We start from the raw sequence: 18,662 nt of genomic DNA, 5'->3' as shown, positions 1-18,662 counted from the left end.
TTTCAGCTGTTGGTCTATGCTTAGAAACAGGCTAATTCTTGCACCCACTGTAATGGATGATACATCTAACATAGTGGAAAATCAACAACTGGAAATAAAAAGTTTCATGTGTCGGACACAGTGCCATAATCAGAGGTCAGTTACTCTACAGTTAGTCTAACTGTCGCTTGGCTGTCAGTTATTTAGTCACTTAGGTACACAGTCAGTTATTTAGATAGTTGGGATTTTGGTCAGTCAGTTACTCAGTGGGTAAGTTACTCTGTCAGTTACTCAGTCACTCACTTACCTGAACAGTAATTAAGCCAGTCAATCAGCTAGTCAGTAAGCAAGTTACTTGGTCAATTGGTCAGTTACTCAGTCAGTGAATCAGCAAGTTACTTGGTCACTTAGTCAGTGAATCAGCAAGTTACCTGGTCACTTGGTCAGTTACTCAGTCAGTGAATCAGCAAGTTACTTGGTCACTTAGTCAGTAAATCAGCAAGTTACTTGGTCACTTGGTCAGTTACTCAGTCAGTGAATCAGCAAGTTACTTGGTCACTTAGTCACTTAGTCAGTCAATCGGCCAGTTACTTGGTCAGTTACTCAGTCAGTCAATTAGTCAGTAATTTGGCTACTTAGTCAGTTACTCAGATAGTCACATAGTCAGTTACTCAGTATGTCAATCACCAGTTAGTTAATAACTAAGTTACTTGTTTATTAACTCAGTCAGTCTGCTAGTCAGTCTGTTGCTTAGTTAGTTAGATAGTCACTCAGGTTACACCAGTCAGTCTGTCAGTCAGTCAGTCATTTAGAAAGTTGGTACTTTAGTCAGTCAGTTATTTGATCAGTTACTTTGTCAGTTCGTCAGGCAGTCAATTACTTGGTCAATTATTTGGTTGGTTAATTATTCAGTCAGTTAGTTACTTGGGAGTTTATTCAGTCATTCAATTGCTCGGTCAGTCAATTGGTCAGTTACTCAGTCAGTAAATCAGTCAGTCATGTACTTAGTTACTCAGTCAGGCAGACAGTCAGTCAATCAGTTAATTGGTCATTTAGTCAGTAAAATCATTCAGTTGTGAAGCCAGTTAATTGGTCAGTTACTGTTTACACTGTCAGATACTAAATCTATCGGTAAATCAGTCAGTCAGGTTCTTGATCAGGTTCTTTGTCAAGAGATTTGTCCATCATAATTTGTCCATATTGTAAAACACTTATTAAATTAATAAAATATTTAATGTGATACAACAAGTCAGTGAATTCAAACAATATATTTTAGGATTTTAATGTGTAATAAAATAATGGAACAGACTAATATAAAGATTAACTTTTGAAAACATTTCTGTTTTTTTTTTTAAATATATTTTCTGTAAAGTCTGTATCTTAAGGTCTTTCTCCTGAGAGCTCGCCTCTATGTCGGTATCCACATATTGGCATGATTGTATAGGAATGAGCGCTTTGTAGGGACATCTGTCTCATAGGAACCTGAAAGATTAGGAGTAGACACATCGTTAGAACAAAACTGGGGTGGAATACTTGTATAGAAATCAGTACAAGTAACAAGTACGGGTGCGTTAATGATCCAGTGAGGTAAAAACGTCTATCTAATAGTGATTTGATGTGCCTCGATTTGACATTAATATTGGTATTAGCCTCGGCGATAAATATTCCAGAGAGGGTCTATAGACCATATCCATTAGTCTAACCTGGCCCTGGGACGTTGTGTCCTCTGGTGTGGTGTGTCTCCCTACGTTTACTGGACACGAATGCAGCGCTGGCCATGAGGCGCTTAGGAGGTCCGGTGAAGTTCACAATGTCATACTGACCCGGTCCAGGCAGTGGAGGGGCTTTAGGAGGGAGCAGAGGAGGAGCCGAGATTCCTAAATAATGCTTTCTCCTGAAACACAAACAGTGGCAGATAAACACTCAGGTAGGAGGCGGGGCTTACACCCGCAACCGTCCATAGCTTTAAGAGATACAATACTTACGGTAAGATAGTCCTCTTGACAGGTTCTGGGGTTTTATAAGGACTGTAGGATGCTGGTCCCGGACCTTCGCTTCTCACCAGACTCTGTATGCGATTAGAGGTGGACTTAAAGCAGGACGAGGGCGCTTTGGGGGTCTTCTGTATCAGCGTGTCCTTTACAGTGTAATGACCTGCAGAGAGAAAAGAGAAAAAAAAAGGGATTTAAAGAGAGAGAAAGCAACATGAGATTTACGCACATTTAGTGATGTGCTGTGATAAGGAAATAATCAGCGCATTATGATGAAGCCGTGTTACTATTAGCAGGGGTGATTATTATTATTAGCATTTTATTGTTGTTTAATAGGACAGTAAACTGTTATATTTTGTGCTCCTGAGTAAAAGGTGAGCTCGGTGTAAGGACACTGACACGGAGACGGTCCTCTCGGTGCAGACCGATAAGCGTCACTGCGTCTGGTCTTAGAAAGGAAAGCAGATTGGGCTGAGACCACTGAGTCGACCTCCACTCCACTGTAACACACCTGCTCTCACACACACACAAAACAGACACATGATATTCTCATACATTTCGTCTTAGGGCAGCTGCACTACATTATTTTTAACATACATAGATCCTCAATTATTTTTTATTTTAAATTAACAAAAATCTAAACATTTTGTTCTTTGTTTTATTCTATTCTATTTATGCAATTCTGCTCTACTACACTCTCTTTCATCCTGTGTAAAATAATAATTTTATTTCATTCTATCATATGCCACTCAAATCCATTAGATCCCAGTATATTTCACTTTACTTAACACCGTTTTATACTGTTCTGTAATATTCTACTGTTTTACTGCATTCTATTATATGACTATTAAATGTTTTTTTTATTGTTTTCAATTCTGCTGAATATAACAGAGTAGAATTAATCAGAATCATTTTAAACAATAATTTAGTGTACAATAAAATCTTAAAGAATCATATTATTGTAGTTCTATTCTGTTCTATTTCATTTCAGTGTTCTGTCATATTCCACTGTGTATTATCCTAATATTTTATATTCTATTCAATTTTACTTACTTCTGTTCCATTTCACTATCTTTTATTTATTTTTACTCTATTCCTTTTATAGTGTTTTTATTCTATCCTGAAATTCTTTTCTATAGTGTTCTGTAAAATGTTCTGTAGTGTTTAATCCTAATCTAACCATTTATATTCATTCTACTCTCTTAAGCAGTGTTCCCTCCTTTTCTATAGTGTTCTATTAAATTTTTTTATATTCTTTAGGGATTCATTCCCTTAGGTGCAGTTAGGACAAATGACGGCAGTATGGTGAAGGGGGCAGAGATTTGAAGTGGATCGGTATGCTTTACATCGTATATTCATGTCAAAGCCATATAAGACTCACTTTGTCGGAATTGAGAACAAATCCGACTTACGAACGTGCTCCTGGAATTAAATTTGTTCGTAAGTTAGGGGCAACCTGTATTTGTTTGGGACCTGACACAAAAGTGATTTATTTTTTTCATCAAATAACACAGGGGTCTCATTTGAAGATTTTTCCAAAAATCTTTGTAGTACACTCATCGCCCTAAAGCCTCCTTGCTCAAAAAATCAAACCTCCAACACTAACGGTTTCAGAGATATCTGTATCAGAACCAGATCAGGGCATTCCCACAGTGTAAGTCAATGGGAAGGTTTTTCAGGAAAATTTCCAGGCCGTTTCTCTCTGTGAGAGCTACGGTGCTGTCATGGCAACTGAGCTAAACCACGCCACTAAACCACCAAACACATGAATTTGAGATTTATTTCTTAATTCGTCACTGGGGTGATATGACCTTTTCTACCACTCACGTTGTACTGGTTTGGTGCTGGTGATGTGTGGGGTGTGTTTGGCGTTTGAACGGCGATGGGAGGGTGGAACGCTCTGGAAACGTCTCTGTTGAAGTCGTGCTGCCGGACCAGTGAGCTCCTCAGGTTGTAGGCGTTTGGGGCCGGAGATCCTCTCTGAGGTTTACGGCTCACCCTGAGCACCTGCGGAGAAACGATTTAAAATAGATACCAGGTAAATCAGATCGCAGAGTGATAATAATGATGTTAAAGCAGTGGGACTTCCTGTTAGCTATAAATAAGAAACATGAAACTTCAGTGTAGATGAACAAGCTGGAGGATAAAAGAGAAAACTTATTTTTCCTGAATCGTTCAATGTTGTTACAGCATACAGCAGACTATAAGAATTCAGTGATATACTGAAGAGTGTTACTCTATTCTATTCCATTAAACTCTATTCCTTTTAATTCTATACTCTGGTGTTCTATTTTATTGTGTTCTATTCCATTAAACTCTATTCCTCTTTTCTGTTACATTCTATAGTATTGTTTTTTTTATTCTATTCCATGGTTCAGTTTTATTTCACAATATTCTATTTTATTATATTTCCCCCCATTTTTTTCTGTTCTACCCCCGTAGTGTTCTTCTCCTAGTGTCGTCATTTATATTATACTCTATACTATTCTATTCCTTTTTACTCTATCCTATTCTACCACATAGTCTAATTTTCTTATCTATACCCCTGGTGTTCTATATACTACAGTATATTATACACTATACTATTGTTATTTATTCACTTTTTTTACACTTATTACACTTATTTATTACTTTACATTTTATTCTATTCTGTATTGTTTTATTTTAAAGTGTCCTATCCTATCTTACCCTCTTATCCTACCCTGCCCTATCCACCCTACATTTCTCTCTCTCTCTTATCCTACCATATTGCAACCTATTCTATTCTATTCTACCCTATCCGACACTATCATACCCTATCTTATCCTCTCCTACCATCCTACAGTATCCTTTCATATTCTATCCTTTCCTATCATATCATATCCCCTCATATCCTGACCTATCATACCATCCTAGACCGGTCCTTTCCTATCATATCCTATAATACCACCCTACTCTATCATACCATCCTCCCCTACACTATTATACCCTACACTATTATACGCTGCACTACCTTACACTATCCTACTCTACCCTACCCAACCGTATCCTTTATAATTATATATAATTAATATCTGTCTCTTTCCATGATATTATAATCTATTCTATTCTGTTTTAATTCAATCATAATTTGTAAAACTCAGTGTCTATCGTACTCTATTGTATAGTGTCTATCGTACTCTATTGTATAGTGTCTATCGTACTCCATTGTATAGTGTCTATCGTACTCCATTGTATAGTGTCTATCGTACTCTATTGTATAGTGTATATCGTACTACAATGTATACTGTCTATCGTACTCTATTGTATAGTGTCTATCGTACTCCATTGTATAGTGTCTATCGTACTCCACTGTATAGTGTCTATCGTACTCTAAAAAAGCTTTTGTGTAACACCCACTAAAGCGAACACGAGTGTGTAAAGTGGTGTAAAGTGTCCTATGGATTTGGTTTGATGATGTTTGTGACGTGGGAACACCTTTGATGCAAAGCCTCCGGTTCCTTTCTTGGAGAAGGACGGACTGAAGGTGTCGGCGGATGCGTGGGACAAATACAAGCCCGGACCGGGATTCTCATTCTGTAAGGAGAAATAAAATAAAATTACACACGATCTGAGGAAAATTATAGTCAGACTATTCTCTGAAAAGCATTGAAAAAGATTTAAGATCAGACTGGTGTGTGTGTGTGTGTGTGTGTGTGTGTGTGTGTGTGTGTGTGTGTGTGAAATGAACATACCACAAAGTGTGTGAAGCGCTTGGCCTGGGAGCTGAAGCCTTTCCTTTCCACATTACTGAGGATCAGAGTCTGATACTTGGTGGGAATGGACGAGGGACCAGGAAACTTAAAGCCTGATTTATAACGTCTCACACACACACACACACACACACACACACACACACACACAACACACAAAACGATTGTGTAAATTTAATTCACGGTTAAGGTGTTCCTGTAAAAACATTTTAGTAGCAGACAGATTAGTCTCAGCATATATCCTCGCTTTTTAAGTTCTATTTGGAGACAGAGACACAGACAGAGAAAGACAGAGAGAGAGACAGAAAGAGAGAGAGACAGAGAGACTGTAAAGCCTGTGATTAGATTTAAACACGGCTCTCTGTAACACTCACAGACACTCGCTCCTTTTAGAGACGCAGGATTCCACAATTCGGCTTTCACTAGACAGAGAGACAGACAGATAGATAGAAAGGAAGGGGAATGAGAGACAGAAACAGACAGACAGAGACACACAGACAGAGAAACAGATAGACTGGCAAAAGGACAGTCATGCCGACCAACAGAGAGACAGACAGAGACACACAGGATGAGACAGACAGACAAGCAGAGAGAGACAGAGACAGAATCGAACAGAGAGAGAGAAAGAGACAAACAGGTAGACAAACAAAGAAACACGGGGTGAGACAGAGAAAAACAGACAGACAGACAAAGACACAGAGTTAGACACAAAGACAGACAGACAGACTTATTTATATATATATATATTTATTTGTTTGTTTGTTTATCTCCAGTCTTACCGCACATGTTAGAGATTCTGTCCCACAGATTTGGGAAGTTTCTTGCAGTCACTCACTCAGGGTCAACATGCTGTTGCCATGGTAGTGACGTCACTAGAACGGTCTTCATTGTAGATTAAGAATTTAAAACGAAAAGTGGAACCGCAGCGCCGTCTAGTGGCCAAACTAATAGCGCTCGTAAACCGCGTTAAATTAAACCGGAAGTTGGTTGAAGAGATTTGGTACCCGAAAAATTTTGCACCCCAAGTTCCAGTTGTCCGTCTGTTCGCCTAAACGGGTAGTTTAGGTAGATATTTTAGAGCCTGTGTTAAAAAAGGAAACTTTACTTAAAAAGAGATTTAGCGTACACCATAATGAGTCATCATAATGAGCTGATACATTATTTAGGAATAAGAAATTTAAATACTATATACTTAGTATTGTATATTAATTCAGGCACTACCAGTGGCTACCAATTGGGGTCCTTGGGACGCCATATGCAATGGCGGCGCGATAACTGATAATCAACCGCCATCTTGTTTGTTGTTGTTGGCTGGCGGTTCAGTCATGGCGATGCATGCTAAAGCGACTCCCCCGCAAATTCCCGACACCCGCCGTGAGCTCTCGGAGCTCGTCAAAAGGAAGCAAGAGCTCGCGGTAACACCGAATATAATATCATTAATACAAATTAGCAACTATAGCTGTTTTAAACGGCGATAGAAGAAAGTAACCGTTAGCATTAGCGAACATTCTAGAGCCTTGCGTTGTGTGCGCGTTCTAAATGCCCGTCTTTAGAATATGTAGTGCACTAGTTAGGCGGGTGACTGGTTTTCCTCGAGCACTAGGTAGGGCACATATGGAGGCTGAAACTGTTGATTTGAAACACAGCTATAGGCTCAGCTGTAACCTGCAGAGCGTTTTTTTTGTAAATGTAAATTATTGTTTAACGTTATAATTAAAAATAAGTCTGTGTATCATAACATCATAAAAAAATATGTATTTTCTGGTTTATTATATTTTTCGTTGGTCAGCAGGAGAAATTATATACGACCTTAATGCATGGTTCGTTAGCGCATTAGCTAACGGTTAGCGGGAGAGGCGCGTGCAGAAGACGTGTCCCAAATAGCGTTAATTTTCTTTCTCAGTCAAGTGCACTAATTAATATGTTAAAGTAACAGGCATTTAGTCGCCCTACGTAGTGCACTAGATGTGTGAATAAAACAGAGCCGTATTCAGTAGAAATATGGAAGATTATATGTAAGGGAATAATGAAATATTTAGACATTTTCTTGATGGAAAAAAATAATAATCTTAAATAATAAAATAATAATAAAAAAAAATATCTATATTTAAAATAATGTATATTTTTAAAAAAAGTTATTTATTTAAATGTTATAAATGTAAATAATTGTATAAGTTTCCTTTATTTTGCTAAATTTTATTTTTTAAGAAGTCTTATTTAATGAAATAAAAGGCATGCTTGCTTTTCCATGCTTGACTTTTTAATTATTTTTCTATATTTTTATTATTATTATTATTATTATCATTATTATTATGTTTGTCACAATATTTTAAAGAATATTAAATGGGGGGGGGGTATTATTTATGTCTTTTTTGAATATATATTTTTTATTATTATTGAAATAATTTTATCCCACAACAGACATTAAAACTAAATTTATTTAATCATATTTCCTCTTTAGTTAGTTTTGACTTTTTTTTTTATTATTTCCTGCTTAAATTTAAAATTAAGTATTACACTCATATATATAAAACATGTTAAAGATGATTCACAGCTTGTTATTTTTTCTGTATGGAAATTTTCTGTGTTGGCGGTTGTTTAACTCTGTGTAGTTGTTGTTTTTGTTGATCAGGAGACGCTGGTGAACCTGGAGAGACAGATCTATGCTTTCGAAGGTAGCTACCTGGAGGACACGCAAATGTACGGGAACATCATCAGAGGATGGGACCGCTACCTGACCAACCAGAAGTGAGTACCACAGCGAAGTGATGAGCTCAGGACACACACACACACACACACACAGTATGAATGGACGATATATTTCTTCACCAGCCATGTGTTTAATTGTTGACTTACATTACATCACATAATTCTTTTTGTTTGTTTAACAGAAACTCCAACAGTAAGACCGACAGAAGGAACCGGAAGTTCAAGGAGGCCGAGCGGCTCTTCAGTAAATCCTCCGTAACCTCAGTAGCAGTCAGTGGCCTCCTCTTTACATTAACACACACACCTCCTTTTTATAGATATCTGCCCTGTCTCGTCTAAGTCGTTCCCCGTTTACTTCACAGACCGATTAAGTCAAAGGCTGCATCGCAAATCACTCCCACACTCCTAAATTGTCCATCGTATTATCTTTGTCGGATGCAGAATTGTGCATCCTTTAAACTAATGTGTCACAGAAGGTTATTGGGAAACGTTTGCATACTAAAAATGATTTTAACACGTTAAATTTTTGTATCATGTTGTGTTAAAAATTAGTTTTAACCAAATAAGTAATTTTATCACAGTTTAAACATTCAGCTATTTAAATGATTCTGTATTTACAAGAGTGTTTGAGGTTAAAATATAATCGTTAACAAATGCTGACTTTCCCCTCCTGCAGGCCGTGTGCGCTCTCGGCGGCGTCCCCGATCACATGAATGAGAAACGTAAGTTGGGTTTCTAGTGTGTGTGTTAGTTTTTGTTACACTGTTGGGTGTTAAACATCCGTATTCGTGCTCAGTCAGTCTAATTCACACTGTGTGTGTGTTCAGGCGAGGCAGGCAGCGGCACAGAGAGCGACGCGTCTCCGGACCTTCAGAACCAGGAGAACGAGCCGGGTCAGGAGGAGGCGGAGGACGCGGACGGAGCACTGCAAGACCTGAAGCCTCAGAAAGCCGCCTCGTCCTCCAGCTCCACCAACGCCAGCCACCACAGCAGCCACAAGAAACGCAAGAACAAGAACCGACACAGGTACCGCCCGCTCGGGGTTCTGACCAGAAAATAGACCTAGAACAGAAACTAATGATGCAATGAGAATCTGATTTCCTCTTCGGTTTATTGACCCTCTCCAAAAAAAAAAAAAAAAGAGACAGGTCCAGAAGAAACGTCTTGACCCGCTGGATATTTGATTCGAGAACAAAAAGTCAATCCTAGAGATTCAGCGTCTCAAAAAAAGGACTAGCATTTCGATTAAAAACGTCGAAGATAATACCAAACTAGAGTTTCTAGGAAACATGTAAAACTTTTAAATGTAAATCATCACAGGTAGTCCCAGACTTACTAACATTTGAGTTATGAATTTCCGCAGATACAAACTGACCGCGGTTCTACTTCAAATAGCTCACTGTTATTGTAAAAAAAAAAAAAAAAAAAAAAAAAGACAGTGCAATGCACCAGATACCAATAATTACAATTATATAGAATATTTTCAGCATGTAAGTTAATGTATAAAATGTCTAAAGTCCGGTGTGTGTGTCCACATAATGGCAGTGTGGGGAAAGTGGACAGAGACTTAGTCAAGTCGATTCAAATGCTTTACATGTTACATTTGTGTCAAAGACATGTAGGACTCAGTTTGTTGGACTTAAAAACAAATCAGACTTACAAACGAGCCTCCCGGAACAGAACTCATTGGTAAGTCGGGGACTACCTGTTTAAGTTGATCCACAGTGGCAGCTCAAGTGGTTGAGGCTGTAAGTTACTGATCAGCTCTGCTCTGCTGCCCTCTAGTGGACACTGGACCAAAGTTCAGCTTGAGCAGCTCCATGTAAACACACTTCCATTAAACCGCACTGTATGGCTGTATGGTGTTTAGATATTACTCAGGGAACTGCTTTGTCCCCCACCACCCCACCCCCACACCCTTAGACCGTCCCCTGATCTTCTGTGATGTTTAGGATTTAGAACGGAGCCACGTTAATGTCAGTCTAGTGTACTTACCTCTCTCTCTCTCTCTCTTTCTTCCTCCCCCCTTAATGCTGCCCCCTCAGCCCCTCCGCCATGTTCGATTATGACTTCGAGTAAGTCTGACCTTCACATCCTGTCCCTCATGTCCTGCATCTCCTTCCCTCACCCCCCCCCCCGCCCCCTCTCTCACCCGCCTCCTTTAGCGCTTCTTCTGTTTTCAGCTCTTGTAGCAGGACAGTCTGTTTGGAAACACTGTCATTTTTGCTTCTTCCTCTTTTTTAGTCATTCGTTTTTTTTTTTGGTTTCTTTTTTGTTTATTTTTGAGCCAGTGGATGCCTGTTAGTCCTTTATGTGCCGTAGTGACATTTCTCTTTTATTCTGCATGTCAACCTTTTAGTGATGAGCCCTAAGCTTAAAAAAGAAGTTGTTCAATAATTAAGATGTTTTTTTTTTTTCCTGTTTGTAGATTTGACATGAAGATGAACAAAAAGCCCAGAGCGGTAAGTTTCCTACGTAAGAAGTACTGTATAAACAACTAATATAAAAAAAATTTGGACTTCATGACTCAACCTTTAATCTGAACACTGTATGTTTTTGTAACTACAGGATTATTCAGCCTGATGATGAAGCTGGAGTGTATTCGACCCGGACTATAGTTTCATCCACCGTCTCACATTCACCCCCTTTATAGATCCCTACTTATAAGCTCATCCTCCTCCTCGTCTCCGTTTGGTTTCACACATCATCATGGATGCCCCACACCATCCTGTTTTGCATGTGAAACACCACCCAACGCACCCCATCCCCCCACGGCTCCCCGTGTCGTTTTTTTTTTTTGTGTCTCATGGTGCATGTGATACGGGACGCGTTTTTATCTGATGTATTTCCATCACGTCGGATTTCTCCGTATTTATGACGCTTCTCTTCAACTTTTTTACTGTGTAAATTTTTTTAGTAATTTTTTTTTTTTTTTGTAAATGAACAAAAAAGGAGAACAGTGTCGTCATTGTTGGTTTTTACTCTGTGGAAAAAAAAGTAATAAAAAAATGAAGACAAATTAAGTGTTAGTCTCTTTTATTGTTAGAATTGTTTAGAGCTTTTATATATAAAAAAAAATAATGAAAAAATGTTTTTTACAAGTGATATACATAATATAAAGAACTACAAAAATAAACTTTGGTAAATAAATAGATACAGTATGTGCAGTGTCTATTTACCACCTATGTCTATACTAGTTGTGCCCGCGACTTCATTCGGGTGGAATACCCAAAAATAAAAGCCAAATCAACAAACGCAAAATCCGTATTTGCCAAGTCAATAAGTATATATAGTACAACGAAAATCCAAGTCACAAAGCGAATTCCCTTGAATTGATCTGCATTTTAAGCTGAGTCAAATAAGAGCGACAAAATTATCCAAATCACTATGCCAATTCTATGGATCTGATTTTTGTGAGCCGAGTCAATTAAGTGAAGCATTTGAGATTTCAACTGCCACTCATATGCGCGTTTAAAAAAAAAAATACGGCGCCATCTGTTGGATTTTGAGATGAACTAATAATTATGTTTAAATAAGTGTGTTTTTCATTTAAAATTCAGCAAACTATCGTCTCTTCTCGTGGGCCAGCTACGGTGGAACAAAGCCTATATGTTACCTCAAGCTTGAGGTGCCAAATACACCTTTGAAACAGCATCATCTGTGGTAATAAAAGTGTTTCTCTGTATTTTTATATATACAGTGAAACCTCGGATTGCAAGTAACGCGGTTTGCGAGTGTTCCGCAAGACGAGCAAAGATTTTTAATAAATTTTGACTTGGAAAACGAACAAGTCTTGGTTTACGAGTAATGAGTATTATGTATCACACATACGCTTCTTGTTTTGACGCCAAACGTCACGTGATCACAACCTAGCCAATAGTTTTTCTCTCTTGCGATCCCAAATTATGGGTAATCGTCTCCTCTGTCTCTTACTGGTATAATCAACTTCTGTGCACACGTGTACTGTTTACTATAACGCTGTGACCATGTGTGTGTGTTAAACATATTTTTTTTTGTGGTCGTACGCGCGTGTACAGCGTGCATGTACTGTTGCTTATAACGTGTGTGCGCGCGTGTAAAGCAAAAGAAAGTCTCATTGGAGGTTAAAAATCTATTTTCTTTCTCTCTGTTATGTGTGTGCGTATGCGTAATTTGACACTGTGCTAGAGAAAATTATACTGTGTAAGATGAGAAGGAGGAGAAAGGAGGGGCTGAAAGCAAGAGTTTCCTCTTACTCTAGCCTCACACACACACACACACACACACACAACGCCTGCGTCGGGATTTATTTTCACTTTTTTTTTAAAGGTAAAGTGTTAATTTGTTTTATTTTTACATTGTATTTTGAGTTAATTATTTTTATGTATTAATTTTTTTAGGCTGTAAAACGAGTTTTCATCATTACTTATAGGAAACTTAAATTTGTTTTACGAGTGTTTTGTAATATGAGCCCCCTTCTGGAACGAATTATACTCGTATATATATATATATATATATATTTTTTTTTTTTTTCAAGATTAACTAATTGTTTATGTTTAAATAAGTGCATTTTCCATTTAAATTTCAAATTAGCATATCTTCTTTTTCTGTAAACAAATTGCAAAGAAACAAAGCCTATATGTTAGACTAAAACCATCTTCACCACAGACAAAAACATCTTTATTTGTTCTACTACTCAACTTACATCCCCCAAAATATTTTTTCACAAATATCTTTAATGTACAGTACAGACACGTCAACTTTACAGTTTTACAAAATGTCTATATTCGCTTAAGGTTGTTGGAATACTGATCAGAAGGTCCCCAGGTTCCAGCAGGTGAACCATCAACTGCTCAGACGTGCAATGAGATAAAATGTAAGTCGCTCTGGTTAAGTGCGCCTGCCAAATATATATAGCACGGTTATGACGCAATCGTAGCCAGGAGGCCGCCGCCGTGCTGATATTCAGCACAACAGCACAACCTCGAGTGTGATATTGCTTTTATACAACAGTTCCACAAGCACCATTTATTATCAACAGATTATGGTCAGTTATTCTGCTCCACCAACACATCTCCCCTTCACTCCTGGTGGAACTAACTAACTGTAGTTGGACTACATAGGTTCCTAAATGGATGGATGAATGGACTGTAGTAGATGTTTTGACCACTGAGTGGCGCTGCACATCACAAATCTGACACAGCACACACTTCACTCTGCACATTTCCCCTCTATCTGTGTGTTTATGATCCTGCTCATTTTTTCCGTACAGGGAAGTCATTTCCCAAATTCCAAAAACACTCCGACCACAAAACGAGAAACACATTTACTGCTTTACACCCAAATTACAGCTACAGAAACATCCCAGTACACTCCAAGCATCAGGTCAGATTATTCCATTAAACACTGGAATGAACTATGGAACTCATTAGGACTTTGTTTTACGCATTATCTCTCTCTCTCTCTCTCTCTCTCTCTCTCTGTATTTATGGTCCTGTGTTTGTGCATTTATCATCTTCAATCCCTGTGTTTTGAAAATAATTTAATTTGCAATATAATATAATATAATATAATATAATATAATATATAATTGAATGTTAACATTTAAATAACAATATTAAATAAAATATATATAGAATTACAATTATTGTTACTTCAAATTTAGATTAATAATAGATTTTGTTTGTTTACCTTACAATATAAATTCTTATTTAATAAATAAAAAATAAAAGCTAGTAAAAATATTTACAAATTTTAATTTTATTATTAAAAACTAAAATATACTGTACATATTTTTATTTATTTAATACATTTATATATTAGTTTATTTCATTTTCATATGTTTTTGAATAATTTGAATACATTATTATTATTTTCATGCATTCACACTATATTTTTAAATATATTTAGTAATTTAAAAAATTGAAAAAGTATCCAATTCAAACTGATATTTTTATTTAAAAATAATTAAAAATAAAAAATATTTTCTTAAAACAGGTACCATTATTTTTTATTTCATATATTTAAATAATTATTAAGTTGAAAAAAAAAGATGATGATGATTATTATTATTACCTGTCCACATTTTTACTGCCCTTTTAAAAATAAAAACAAAATCTTAAATAAAGAACAAACTTTTTTGTTTTTGTTTTTTAAGAATTTGTTCAGGAAACAATTATCATTTTTAGTTTTGAACTAAAGGTTACATTCCCTTCAGCTTCCAAGACAATCCAGAAAACCTGGAATTTTTGACTGCAACCTGCTTTCCAGTCATTAAAAAAAGAATTATATACAGTGGTGTGAAAAACTATTTGCCCCCTTCCTGATTTCTTATTCTTTTGCATGTTTGTCACACAAAATGTTTCTGATCATCAAACGCATTTAACTATTAGTCAAAAATAACACAAGTAACCACAAAATGCAGTTTTTAAATGATGGTTTTTATTATTTAGGGAGAAAAAAATCCAAACCTACATGACCCTGTGTGAAAAAGTAATTGCCCCCTGAACCTAATAACTGGTTGGGCCACCCTTAGCAGCAATAACTGCAATCAAGCGTTTGCGATAACTTGCAACGAGTCTTTTACAGCGCTCTGGAGGAATTTTGGCCCACTCATCTTTGCAGAATTGTTGTAATTTAGCTTTATTTGAGGGTTTTCTAGCATGAACCGCCTTTTTAAGGTCATGCCACAACATCTCAATAAGTTTCAGGTCAGGACTTTGACTAGGCCACTCCAAAGTCTTCATTTTGTTTTTCTTTAGCCATTCAGAGGTGGATTTGCTGGTGTGTTTTGGGTCATTGTCCTGCTGCAGCACCCAAGATCGCTCCAGCTTGAGTTGACGAACAGATGGTCGGACATTCTCCTTCAGGATTTTTTGGTAGACAGTAGAATTCATGGTTCCATCTATCACAGCAAGCCTTCCAGGTCCTGAAGCAGCAAAACAACCCCAGACCATCACACTACCACCACCATATTTTACTGTTGGTATGATGTTCTTTTTCTGAAATGCTGTGTTACTTTTACGCCAGATGTAACGGGACACGCACCTTCCAAAAAGTTCAACTTTTGTCTCGTCGGTCCACAAGGTATTTTCCCAAAAGTCTTGGCAATCATTGAGATGTTTTTTAGTAAAATTGCGACGAGCCTTAATGTTCTTTTTGCTTAAAAGTGGTTTGCACCTTGGAAATCTGCCATGCAGGCCGTTTTTGCCCAGTCTCTTTCTTATGGTGGAGTCGTGAACACTGACCTTAATTGAGGCAAGTGAGGCCTGCAGTTCTTTAGATGTTGTCCTGGGGTCTTTAGTGGCATCTCGGATGAGTTGTCTCTGCGCTCTTGGGGTAATTTTGGTCGGCCGGCCACTCCTGGGAAGGTTCACCACTGTTCCATGTTTTTGCCATTTGTGGATAATGGCTCTCACTGTGGTTCGCTGGAGTCCCAAAGCTTTAGAAATGGCTTTATAACCTTTACCAGACTGATAGATCTCAATTACTTTTGTTCTCATTTGTTCCTGAATTTCTTTGGATCTTGGCATGATGTCTAGCTTTTGAGGTGCTTTTGGTCTACTTCTCTGTGTAAGGTAGCTCCTATTTAAGCGATTTCCTGATTGAAACAGGTGTGGCAGTAATCAGGCCTGGGGGTGACTACAGAAATTGAACTCAGGTGTGATAAACCACAGTTAAGTAATTTTTTAACAAGGGGGGCAATCACTTTTTCACACAGGACCATGTAGATTTGGAGTTTTTTTTCTCCCTTAATAACGTAAACCTTCATTTAAAAACTGCATTTTGTGTTCAATTATGTTATATTTGACTAATAGTTAACGGTTTTTGATGAGCAGAAACATTTAGGTGTGACAAACATGCAAAAGAATAAGAAATCAGGAAGGGGGCAAATAGTTTTTCACACCACTGTATATATATAATATCCCAGAAACATCAGTAAGATTGTGGAACATTATTACGTAGCAGGCGTCTCATGCTGTGTCCTGGTGCTTAGGGTGGGGTTAAATATGGGGAGGAGCAACATGTAAGCCCCACCCACTGAAATTCTAATTAGCTGATGGTTTTTAAGTTGGTGTTTGTTTTGTATAACCTGTTTTATTTTCTGTTGAAACCTGAAACTGAGCCAGACAGATAAAAGAGCACAGTTCTTTAATTTGTGGGTTGTTCAATTTATTGTTTTATTAGGATTCCTCCAATTCTTGCTTGGTGAGATTTTCAATTCCTTATAAACTTAACCATCGTTTTTAAATGTTACCAGACGCTGAGTAATCCTGTGAATCCCGCTTTTAATATCGCAGTTAAACTTAGGAGCAAGCTCTCAGACAAAGCCTGTGTGAGACAACAGCGAGTGTGTGTGTGTGTGTGTGTGTGTGTGTGTTTCAGTCAGTCAGTTAGTCACTAAAGGGCTTGTTAATGGGTCAGTCGTTGACGTTAATATTAAGCATGCAGACACCAATTCCTGGAAAATTGATAAAAATGAAAATTCTAGGCGATGATGTCAGACGGAATTCTCGAGTCGTTGCCCTGCAGGTTGCGAAGCGAGGTTGTGAGCCTGCAGCACTTACAGTATATTCGCACGTGTTTATTCAGCGAGCTCTAGAACAGCTTCTGAATAGCCAATAATTTTCCCCTTAGTTCAGGACAAATCCATGAGGTAAGTGGAAAAAGTTGTGTGTTAACTTTAGACATGTTTAGAAAGAGTCCTAGGATCTGATAAACAATGCTGACAGAAATAGCTGATGTGGCGTACAGATCCTGGCTCGATTCGTTTTTAGGAATACGCGCATTGTTCTGAAACATGTAGGCGATGGTTCTCTGCTGGATGGAAATACAGCCAGAGACATAAAAGCCCTTATTTCAGATGGGGGACCGGAGAGCCATCTGGGATCTGAAGTCGGTCTCAGTACAAATAAACGACTTATTCCTGAGAGGATAAGACGTAAGCTGAGCATGATACTACTCTGATTCCCTGCCAAGTGTGTTTGTGTGTGTGTGTGTGTGTGTGTGTGTGTGTGGTGCTTTCTTTCAGATGTCAGTCAGCAGGGTCAACACTCGACTCCCAGACTCCGAGTCATGAGAATTGTGAAACAGGGGAAAAAACACCCCTTTCCTTAGGCTGGCTTAAAGTTTAAACATCAGAACAGAACAGAACAGAACAGAACAGGACGGACTTTATAATAGAAACAAAAAGATTTGGAAGTTGTGCAAGAAAAGAGTAGAACAAGACAGAATGAAACACTGTAGGATGTGATAGGATGATGGGGGAAAAGGGAATAAAGTAAGTTGTGATAATAATAATAATAATAATAATAATAATAATAATAGAATAATAATAATAATAATGATAATAATACAGAATGATATTAGGACACTACAGTCTAACATAGAGCTGTTCACAAATACAGAACAAAAAAAATGAACAGGAGAATAAAATTAATTAGTAACGAAGACTACAGATTAGGAGGGAGAATAGAAAAGATCATAATAGAAACTAAGGTAATACTGTGGAATAGAACAGAACACTACAGACTAGAACAAAGTAGAATAGAACATAAAAGACTAAAGAAAATGAGAATAAAGGAATAGAACACTAGATCACAACAACACAAAAGGATAGAACCTAAAGGAATGAATAAGAATTGATTTTAACGGAGGAAAACCTTGTAAAACTGAACTATACATGCAGGGATAGAACACTATAGACCTAAATAGAACTAAATTAAAAAAAGAATAGAACAAAAGGGACTCCTGGCACCTCCAGGTTCTGGGTTCGATTCCCTCCCTGGGGTCAGTGTGCATGGTTTCCTCCCACAGTCCAAAGACGTACCGATTAGGCTAACTGGCGTTCCCAAATTCCCCATAGTGTGTAAATGAACGTGTGAGTGTGTGAGAGAGTGTGTGCTTGTGTGCCCTGTGATGGATTGGCAACCTGTCCAGGGTGGACCCCGCCCTATGCCTTGGGTTTCCTGTGATAGGCTCCAGGCCTCCTATGACCCTGTACAGGATGGGCGATATAGAGAATGAGTAAGTGTGTGTGTGAGAGAGAGAGAGAATAAGGGCATAGTAAAGAATAGAACATAAATAAATAAATAGAACAGAACAGAATTTAAAAAATTAAAAGAACATAAGGAAGTAGAATACTGTAAAACAGAACGAATTATAGGAAAAGAACAGGAAATAAACCAATAGAATGTTCTATAACTAAATAGAATAAAGAGCCTATACCAAGCTCAGTGGTTAAGATGATGGATTATTGATTAGAATGACCCAA

General features: G+C 37.6%; 2 protein-coding genes across 2 annotated transcripts; one reads left to right on the top strand and one right to left on the bottom strand.

The window, feature by feature from the left end:
• Positions 1 to 1,260: 1,260 nt before the first annotated feature.
• On the bottom strand, positions 1,261 to 6,997 carry stpg1 (sperm-tail PG-rich repeat containing 1). Its single transcript, XM_053491181.1, has 9 exons — positions 6,894 to 6,997; positions 6,481 to 6,782; positions 5,684 to 5,796; positions 5,427 to 5,525; positions 3,798 to 3,977; positions 2,370 to 2,481; positions 1,965 to 2,133; positions 1,683 to 1,873; positions 1,261 to 1,461 (listed from the first exon to the last, which is right to left on the bottom strand). The coding sequence occupies exons 2-9, from the start codon at positions 6,485 to 6,487 to the stop codon at positions 1,388 to 1,390; spliced, it is 945 nt and encodes a 314-aa protein (XP_053347156.1). The 5' UTR covers positions 6,488 to 6,782; positions 6,894 to 6,997; the 3' UTR covers positions 1,261 to 1,387.
• On the top strand, positions 6,967 to 11,429 carry meaf6 (MYST/Esa1-associated factor 6). Its single transcript, XM_053491182.1, has 7 exons — positions 6,967 to 7,116; positions 8,334 to 8,449; positions 8,593 to 8,680; positions 9,087 to 9,132; positions 9,238 to 9,436; positions 10,839 to 10,872; positions 10,979 to 11,429. Exons 1-7 carry the CDS (start codon positions 7,027 to 7,029, stop codon positions 10,991 to 10,993), a joined length of 588 nt encoding a protein of 195 aa, XP_053347157.1. The 5' UTR covers positions 6,967 to 7,026; the 3' UTR covers positions 10,994 to 11,429.
• Positions 11,430 to 18,662: the final 7,233 nt, after the last annotated feature.

This window comes from Clarias gariepinus, chromosome 2 (genome assembly GCF_024256425.1).
Source record: "Clarias gariepinus isolate MV-2021 ecotype Netherlands chromosome 2, CGAR_prim_01v2, whole genome shotgun sequence".
Taxonomy (NCBI): domain Eukaryota; kingdom Metazoa; phylum Chordata; class Actinopteri; order Siluriformes; family Clariidae; genus Clarias; species Clarias gariepinus.
The sequence above is the reverse complement of the archived record's forward strand: the minus strand, read 5'-3'. Positions and strand labels throughout refer to the sequence as shown.